The sequence below is a fragment of the Castor canadensis genome, chromosome 7, assembly GCF_047511655.1.
Source record: "Castor canadensis chromosome 7, mCasCan1.hap1v2, whole genome shotgun sequence".
Classification (NCBI taxonomy): Eukaryota; Metazoa; Chordata; class Mammalia; order Rodentia; family Castoridae; genus Castor; species Castor canadensis.
This window is the reverse complement of record NC_133392.1, coordinates 28,639,241-28,648,767: the sequence shown is the minus strand read 5'-3', so window position 1 is coordinate 28,648,767 and position 9,527 is coordinate 28,639,241. Positions and strand designations below refer to the sequence as shown.

The 9,527-nt window shown below is 54.2% G+C and overlaps 1 protein-coding gene across 8 annotated transcripts in view; it reads left to right on the top strand.

The window, feature by feature from the left end:
- The first annotated feature begins 1,308 nt into the window (after positions 1-1,308).
- The window catches only part of Pax2 (paired box 2), a 77,062-nt gene continuing 68,843 nt past the window's right edge, over positions 1,309-9,527 (top strand). For 4 of the 8 annotated variants that reach the window (XM_020177679.2, XM_020177678.2, XM_020177683.2 and 1 more), the window contains exons 1-2: positions 4,085-5,165; positions 5,879-6,076. In XM_020177679.2, the coding sequence (XP_020033268.2) occupies positions 4,942-5,165; positions 5,879-6,076 (422 nt within the window). In that variant the 5' untranslated portion in view covers positions 4,085-4,941. Of the gene's footprint in view, positions 1,537-4,084; positions 5,166-5,878; positions 6,077-9,527 lie in introns of those variants that run through there. The other 4 variants (XM_074078511.1, XM_074078512.1, XM_074078509.1 and 1 more) reach the window with 2 other exon arrangements.

Genomic DNA, 9,527 nt, shown 5'->3' with positions numbered 1-9,527 from the left:
AGGAGCCAAGTCCCCGGCTCTACTGCCGTCCTTTGGGTCCCACCGAGGCAGGTGGGTCCTCGCCGGAGGCCTCTAGCTCGATTCTAAACCAAGCGTTCTGGACTGTCCAGACCCGGAGGGCAAGGGGACAAGGGGGTGGGGGGCAACCGCGTGTGGGACAGGATAGGACAAACTGCTGGGCACTTTGCCCCGGAATGGGAATAGGGGGTGCGGGGATGGGAAGGTACCATAGGAGGGAAAGGCCAAAGGGAAGGATTAGAGAAAGAGGAAGGAAGAGACCAGAAGGAACGGAAGGGAACTCCGTGCTAAGGGTAGAGGGGTTAGGACTAGCCCAGGGCAGCGCGGCTCAGTCGGGCACTGGCCAGTGGATGGCAGGGCCGGGCGAGTTGGGAATGAGAGCCCAGCTTCTGAGCGCGGCGCGCTCCGCGGCTCTCTGTCGTCGTCTGAATATTCATTAGACTGGCCGCTCTTTATCCTTATCTAACGTTTATCTTATCGGCGAGTTTCGTTTCTCAGTGTAGTTTTAATCCTGGGCTCCCATTCCTCCTCCCCCTGGCCCGCTCCTCTCCCTCCCTCTTCCTTCGCCCGCTGCTCCCCCCTCCCTCCCGTATCCCCCTCCCTGCCCTCCCCTCTCCAGCACCGGAGTGACAGGCGCGGGGCCCTCCTCGCCGAAGCTCGGGGCTCCGGCGCTGGCGAATCACAGAGTGGTGGAATCTATTGCCTTTGTCTGACAAGTCATCCATCTCCCGGCGCGGGGAGGGGGAGGGGGTCTGGAGGGGGCTTTGCAGCTTTTAGAGAGACACACACCCGGAGCCAAAGCTCCAGTCTCTGGCCGAGTCTTCTCGCCGCCGCAACCCACCTGGGGCCAGCCTAGCGCTGCCGGCACCGCTTGGCTCCCTCCCTCCCGGCCCTTCGGCCGCGGCGGCGTGCGCCTGGCTTTTCCGCGGGCGGGGGCCGGCTCGCGTGCTCCCCTCCCGCAGGCGCCCGCTCGGACATCCCGGGGATTGCTACTTCTCTGCCAACTTCGCCAACTCGCCCACACTTGGAGCGGCCCGGCTCCTCTGCCGGCGCCCTCGGGCCGCCCCAGCCCGGCGCCCTCTTCGATCAACGCCTTTCGGATGACCGGGTTCCAGGGAAGCTGAGCGAGCGGCCTCCCTCACCGGGCCTCAACCCTGGCCGCAGCTGCGGCGTGAGCCATGAGCCCCCAGTACCCCCTGGCCCGACCGGTCGTCCCGGGGCCGCTCTGCTGACCGCCCAGCGCCGCTCCCTGACAGTGGGAAGTTGCGGCCACTGCGGTGGCAAGTCCCAGCGGGCCAGGAGTCCCTGCGGAGTGCGGAGCGGCGCCCTCCGCCCCCGCGAGCCCCGCAGCAGCCGGGCGCCCGCTCACCCACCCTCCCCCCATCGTCCCTCCCTTTTCTCCTCAAGTCCTGAAGTTGAGTTTGCGAGGCGACACGGCGGCGGCGGCCGCGCTGCTCCCGCTCCTCTGTCTCCCCATGGATATGCACTGCAAAGCAGACCCCTTCTCCGCGATGCACCGTGAGTACCGGCGCCCGGCTCCTGTCCCCTGTCCCGGTTCCCACCTGTCTAGCCCCTGGCGCTGTCCGGCCCCCAGCGCTTAGGTCCCATCCCAGAGACTACGCTGGCTTTTCCAGGTCCCTCTTTTTCGTTCTGCCTTTTACTCTCAGCTGGTTTCTTGTGCCTTCAGCCTCTCTCCCTTCTGTCTTCTGTCACCCATGCTTATCCCTCTGCCTGCCTTCCCTGGTGCTCATCACCTGCTTTGCTCCGTCCACCTGCTCCTACTTAGGTCGTGGGATCCACAGCCCTGGACCCTGGTACCAGTTACTACTCCCTGGTCAGCCTTTTGCCCTGGCTGAAGGACTAATTGGCAGGCAGTTTTCAGGGTGTTGTGTTATTGTTGTTTTTCATCCTCTATCTTTTCTCCATCTCTCACTGTTTGCCTTCCTCTCCTCCCTCCCCTCATTTCTACCTTCCTCAAACTTAGAGTTGTGGTTGTCCAGGAGGAGACTCCTAACCCTCGGCAACCTTAGTGTCCCGACAACAGGGCAGAAGAGCCAGGGGGTGGGGTGCCCCCTTCTGACCCTCAGCTCTCAGCATCTCTTGGCCCTTCCACCCTGGTCATGGCTTCTTGGGGGCTGGTTTGAAATATTTCCTTCCTCTTTCTTTCCCACCTCCCACCTCTCCTTCCCTTTGAGTTGGGAATTAGAGGTTGGCAGGATGAGGTGATCATCTTTTCCCCACCTCTGCCTTGGGAGATGCTCTAAAAACAAAGAGGAGTTCTGAGAAGAAATCGAAGTCAGGGAGAGAGCAAATCGCTGAGCCTTCTAAACTGGTTCCTGGATAGAGTGAGATTCTGTTCTCAATCTGGAGACTCCTTGCCTGCCTCTGGAGACTCCTTGCCTGCCTCCCACTCCCAGTTAAGGACTACACAGCCAGCACCCTGGCTAGGGGGGTCAGCAAAGAACGGAAAAAAATGAGAGGGAAAGAACAAAAGAAAGGCAAAAGCCAAAGCTGAGGAAAAAGGAAGAGAAATCAAAACAAGAAGGAAATCAAAGAGAGAAAATTGAAAGAATGTTACAGAAAAAAAGGGGGGAGAAAAGAAATAGAAAAACAGAAAAAAGGGAGAAATGTTTTGATAAAATTTAAATTTATCAATTCATGTCATGTCTTTAGCTTGGAAACTATTCATGAGAATTTTTTAAGCAGGCTTTTTTTTTAAATAACATTCTAAATAGAAAACTCCTCCCCATGTGTAAATTAATAATTAAGGATAATTTGTAACTTTTCACAAGGTAACTTTTTAGACCTGGCTTTGATCTGTGCTCAAGACAAGATAGCCAGGCAGGGAGAGCTATGCTTTCTCTTCTAAGCATATGTTTAGCTTTACAGGGGGATCATTAAAAACTACTCCTGGGATAAATTCATTTCCCTAAATAATTTTCCAGCACAGGAAACCCAAGCCGGGGCCTTCAGGCCGCCGCGGGTCTCCGGCAGCCAACCGGCTGGGAAGCCTCGCTCCTTTTCGAAAGGAGTGGAACAGGGTCCACGCGCGGTGTTCGCCCAGGCCGCCAGCTTCACAGCCCTGCTGCCTCTGCCCTGCCTGTCTTGTGGGTTGCTCCAGGGATCCGCAGAGTCCCGGCAATCTACTGGGAGCTCCTTTGAAACCCAAAGGGGGAGCAAGGCCAGCAGAAGGTGGTCAGAAGAGGGGAGAAAGCTCGGGCTGGCGGGCCGGCGGAGTGGCCAGGCGAGCAGCTGCAGTCCCCATCGGCGCCGGCGGCAGTGGCGCACTCCAAGCCCGACTCAGCGCCGGCCCTCAGCCGACCACCGGCCCTGGACTCCCATCGTGGCCCCTTCCAATCCTCATCCCTTAGATTGGAGCCGAGGGGACGGGCCCAGAGCCCGGGGAGGCTGAATTATTCATCTTTAATCTGCTCGCAGCTGCCGCCTTTTCATACCGGTAACGCGAGTTCTCCCGGGGACTAAATTATTGATGGTGGGGTTTGGAGGAAGGGGAGGGGTGAGGAGTGGGACTAGCGATGGGGAGACTATAGCGATGAAAGGCAAAACAAGGGGTCCAGGCTTCCAGGAGCCGCAAGATCAGAGGCCTCTGCCCAGGGTTTTGCCCAAGCTTTCTCTTGTTACCCCCAGAAAGGAACGGTGGAGAAAAAAAGGGGGCATAAGATGTCCCCGCTTTCTCCGAAAATCAAAAATCGTTTGAGGCTAGAGGGACAGGGGCTGCAGGTTGCTGGCTCTGTCGGGCAAGCCTCGGTCAGTAGAAGTCTCTGCGCTTGGATTGCTCAGTATTGCGTCTGCAGGTTGATCGCTCTGGGTGCAGGATTTCTAGGCTGCTGTAGGCCAGGGAGAGTGGGGCACGGGGTAGCGCCCTCAGGCCCGACACCCGGTGGCCGCTTGGCTCTAAGGTTGGGAGTCTGCGCTGAGTTGGATTGGAAACACAGGGCTTGCTGTTGGCAAGGCGAGCATAAGCTCTTGCTGCTCGGTTTCCTGGGATGGGGCGGGGGTTGGGGGGAGACGAGGCATGAAAGGTCAGAGGGACCCGACAGGCTTAGGCCGGTTACACAGGGTGTCCAGGAGTCCTCAGCCCGCCGGGGCGCTCTGTAACATGCCAGCTAGGCAAAGCGTTGGGCCCTAGCCGGGCGCAGCGCGGCAGGCCGGTGAACCCCAGCAGCGTGCGTTCTCCGGCGGATGCCGGGAGCAGCGCAGCTCGCCGACTCCCGGGCTCTGAGTTTAGCAAATACCTCTTCTGCCTCCCCCTTTCCACCTGATTTTCTTTCCACTTTAGACCTTAGGGAGGTGAGGGGGAAATGTAGATCCCAAATATCTAAAGACAGAAAACATAAAGGAAAGAAAAACTCCCGATCAAATAAAAAATAACAACAAAAAAAAAAAACAGAAGAGGTAGTACAATTCCAGTAAAAAAATAATTACAAGGGAAGAGGTAGGGAGCAAAGTAATATGCATGTGTGACTTAGCCTTTCTCTGTACTCTGGAAGCCGCTGGGCAGAGTCAAGTGGACCCCAACCCCCAAAATCATCCCCCTCCAAGCCTTTGCACGCTCCAATCTGCCCCCTTGTGATGTGCAGGCGGGATCGGGCTCGCACTTGTTCTGCTCTGCCGGGCCCTTCCCCTTCTCAATTTCCTACATTCATTCCCTCTGGCATCGATTCTCCTATGCTGTTTTTCTCCCTCTTTCTCTTTTCTCTCTCCTGGCTTCTCTATTCCTTCCTTCACTTTCTCCCTTGTGTCTCACTGGTCTGAGAGTCGCATTCTTTCCACTGCCCGGTGGGATCCAGTCTCCAATCCTTCGCGTTGTAGTCAGCCCGCCACCTTTCCCCACAAGTTCGGGAACACGCCCCTCCGCCCTGCCTGCTCCCTTCGCACGTCCCGGGCCTTGGACCCTGACTAATGGCCGGTCCCTGCTGTGTGTGGGGTGTTGTGTTTTTTTCTTGTCTCTCCCCAGCAGGGCACGGGGGTGTGAACCAGCTCGGGGGGGTGTTTGTGAACGGCCGGCCCCTACCCGACGTGGTGAGGCAGCGCATCGTGGAGCTGGCCCACCAGGGTGTGCGGCCCTGTGACATCTCCCGGCAGCTGCGGGTCAGCCACGGCTGTGTCAGCAAAATCCTGGGCAGGTGAGGGCCCGGAGCTGTCCCGGGAGACGCCCTGCCTCCTTCCCCACAGAGGACTTGGCTCAAAGTTGCTGCTGCCAAGCGGGACAGGGAGATCTTAAAAACAAAAACAAAAACAAAAAACGGCTCCTTTGGGGGAAGGGCGCTGAAGTGGTGGCCGGCCCCAGGAGTGAGGGTGGAGTAGGGTCTACCCAGGGTCCTGAAAGGGAGGCAGCCCCATTGGGGCTTCAGAGAGGGAGGGACGCTTTTCCCAGCCAGTTAATGTGGACTGGGGTTGGGGTTGGAGGAATCCATTGAGGACCAAACAGAAAAGACAGTATTTGGGAGGCAAAAAGAGAGTCCTTGTTTCCATGGCTCTGTGCTCAGTAGAACAGGGCTGGAAGTGGTGCCTTAGCCCTGGTCAGCCAGAGGCCTCGAAGGGCCCTTCTTTCTTCTTTCCCTAAGCCAAAGCCCAGAACTTCACTCCTAGTGTTGCCTGTTCTGGCCCATGTGCACCCAGGCCCTGGTGTGGCTGTTTCCCATGAGAGAATGTCCCCTAGTCCTCTCCCTGCTCCTCTGCAGCATCCCTCGCCCTAATCAAGCACCCTCTGGAAGACGCCTTTTCCTTCCATGCTGCTGTCTCGGGTGGGAGAGTGGCTTAGCAGCTTTGGAGCCTGCAGCCCCCCTGCCCCTGCTACTGCTGGCTCTGGCTGACCTCCTCGGCCTTCTTGGGGCAGGTACTACGAGACTGGCAGCATAAAGCCTGGCGTGATTGGTGGCTCCAAACCCAAGGTGGCAACACCCAAAGTGGTGGACAAGATTGCTGAATACAAGCGACAGAACCCAACTATGTTCGCCTGGGAGATCCGTGACCGGCTTCTGGCTGAGGGCATCTGTGACAACGACACAGTACCCAGCGTCTCTTCCATCAACAGGTGAGCAAGCTCTCTGGACCTGCAGGGCAGGACTCCAGCTCCCCAGCTTCTGTGCCCTGGGCCATCTCCCATGACCCTGTGGGTCTCTGTCTGCTCTTTGTCCAGCTGCCACCCTTCCTTCCACCTCCCAGCCTGAAGTCCTTAGAGCAAGGAGAGGGGACCTGGAAGGCAAAGAGACAGACAGACAGACAGGGCTGTCTCTAGTTCAGAGCTGGGTATTCCCTGCCAGGCTTCTCCCGCCGGCATCCTGGAAATGAATCCAAGTGTTTGTGGTAATTAAGACTCCAAGATTACGTGCCTCAGGATCTACAGACAATCATAGCCCATAGCAAAGCCTTTAAAATGACCGGTGTCTATTCATTGCCTCCAAACAGACTTTCCTTTCTAAAGGCCTGTGCCCTTCCCCAGGGGTAGCGGCTGGCCTTGGCTCCCCAACCCTGTCAGCCAGCTCCCACAAAGCTTGCCTCCCAGGAGCCTGGTCTTGCTAGCCAGCTCCACACAAATTTCCGGCCTAGAAGCACTGGCATCCAGGCCTGTAGAGCAAATGCCAGCCAGCAATTGGCAGGGAGTAGAGGAGCTGGACAAGGAGTGGGAGGCCAGGTAGGGAGAGAGGACTGGGACTCTACGACTGACCCTGAGAGATGCCCCAACTACATAGGATGCCTGTTTCAAGGTTGGAGTTTTTGCCCTGGCAAAAGGCTCAGGCATGTGGGGCTAACACAGGCTAGGGTCAGCTCAACTCATAAGATAGTTAGGTCTCCTAATCCCCAAGCTGCTCCAGTGTGCTGTCTAGGAGAACACATGGGCGTGCTCCGTGCATTTACACCCTGACCAGTGTGCCAAAGTGTTTTTCTGGAGTGGCTACAGAATACACAAGCAGCAGTTGGGCCCAGGAACCCTGGCTAGCATCACCATTACAGGACTATATAGCCTAACAGTTATACCTGAGACTCTGCACAAGCCACATGCCGGTCAGAAGCAAGCCCCCCATTTTTGAGGCACCCCCCAAATAAGAAGAGGGATAAGAGTTTTATACCTTGTCATTCTTAGCACTCTTCATAGGCTCATTATCAGGACAACTAATAATTCAGATGGTGCCTTTTTCTGAAACTGGCATCACCTATCACTGGTATTTTTTAAATATTTTGCAAATGATATGGAATTATCCCAAATCATCTTGAAAACAGCAGGTAAAATTAGCTAGTAGAATGTACCTTGGCTAAAGAAGATTCCCTTTGCCACACTTGTGCTGTAACGTACTGCCAGGCGACCCCAGAAATTATCCCAGTGTGTGCCATCTGTATTAAAATGGTTATTCAGTTATGAACAGGGTAACATAATACTGATCAGCTAATTATACACCCTTAGAAACCCTTCTGCTCCCTGGGCCTGGCTTAGCCAGGTATTGAAAACATGGTGGTTTGACATTCAGAAGACACAGTGGTTTGAGAAAGGAGTAAGTGATTTGCATTTAAAAGTCAAGAGGAGACTGGGGAAGCTTGAGGGCTGAGGCAGGAGTGGCTTGAGGGAGGGGAAAGGGACAAAACACTGTTTTCTGAGACTCTGCCTCCTGATGGCAGAGGTGTAACTCGGGAGATCAGAGGGCGGCTGGTCCAGGAGTAGCCCAGCTGAGAAGCAGTACTGTTGGACTGGGTGGTGGTACTCTGGAGAACATTGGTGAGAAATGCTTGTTGTCAGTAATGGGATTTGGAGGAGCCCAAGATATTTATCTGTCTGTCTATCTTCTATCTATCTGTCTAGTTAAGGTTATCTGTTTCTCTTGAATGGAGTGGAGGAGGTAGGTGTGGCAGCCCTGCCCTGCCTAGCACCTGTCTTGCCCCTCTCCTTCCAAAACATTCTCCTCACTGATCGAGATGTTTTTGGATGCTGCTTAGGCACAAGTTTGGGAATGTTTTATCCTGAAAGCCATTGAGAGAGTGCAAGGGACAGGTAACTCTAAGATCAAGCTCCAGAGACATTGAGGTGCACCTGCCAGAATTGGAGCAAAGTAGACAAGTGAGTCACCAATGAGATGAGCATGGAGGGAAAGAATAACTTCAGTTTGACAGGTCTGACAGCTGCAGAATCTGACCAGAACAGGATCCTGTGACCTGAGGGGCATGGAGACCTCCTTTGAGTCTCTGGGCAGGCATTGCTGGAGATGGACAAGGCATAGGGGAGAGGAGCAGGGAAGCCACTGGTAGCATGGGAAGCCAGTTTTGGCATTACAGTTAAGTTTCATGGCCTGCTTTGTCAACAGGAGCAATCAGGTTGTTCTTGATTTTGCTTTGGGTGGAATCTTCCTATGCTTCATATTTTGGAAAGGCTTCTAGGTGCTTCCCAGCATGCTACTGGTATCATCTAGACCCCCCCATCCTGTAGGAGCTCTGCTCTGAAGGGAAGGGTTATCAGAGATGTGTTTTACCCTAACACCTGATAAGGGTAAGACGGTTCTGCTAATGCTGGTTATCTCAGGAACTTTGTCTTTTCTCAGTTTTGAGAATTCTTACTGTACAAAGAACCTGGAGATTTTTCTCTGCACAGAAAATGGGGTGCACTGGGGAATGAGGAGTTCTTGAGTTCAGAACTTTATGGTTGGTGAGGTGTCCATATGTGTGAGGTCCTTTAAAAAAGTTATGAGAAAAGGTATTCAGGAGCTGTCATTGGCAAGAAAAGGAAGTCCTCACATGCTTACCTACCTGAGCCAAAGGTTTTCATCTTCTCTCCAAAACAGATGCTGTCGCTGCACTTGAAATATGCTGTTATGGCTATAAACTAAATTGCTTTTGATGCTTTAAAAATGGTTTTGTCATTCTCTGATCCTGTCACGATAAAGGCCTGGTGGTCCAACTTGTATTCTCTCTTAGCAAATCCTCATAGAAATGCCTCTCTGAGGGAGGAGGCCCAAACAATGTATGCACATATGAATAAATGAATGAGCGATAAAAAAGAAATGCCTCTCTGAGCCAAAGGAGTGGGTCAGGGAAGCCTCCCCTCTTCCAGAGACCACTGTCCAAAATCCCAAGATTTGTCTGGGTTGCTTAGCACATGGAATTTATCTGAATCATTCTAAATACTGGGTTACTGATCCCCGAGCATGGAGTTACCAGCTCTTCAGCTTGCATAGCACTGCTGTGGAGGACCAGTGTTTATAAACAGGTGACTTTAGATTGAAACCTGGTGTGGGAAATGGCCTGGAGCGGGGAGAGATGGAGGGAGATCCATGTACTGAAAAGGGGAAAAGTCACCTAGTTACATGGCTGAACAATTGACTAGGCAGGAAGGATTTTCCTGACTATATGCCAGTCTTCAGGTTCAGTTGCTTCTTTGGGCAGAGACCACAGCTCCTTCGATAGAACAGTATAAACTCCAGACAGAGTCTAGGCTTACTGAAGATCCTCTCAGGGTGTAGTCTCCAAATGAGCTGACTATAGATCTAACTTTTTGAGCC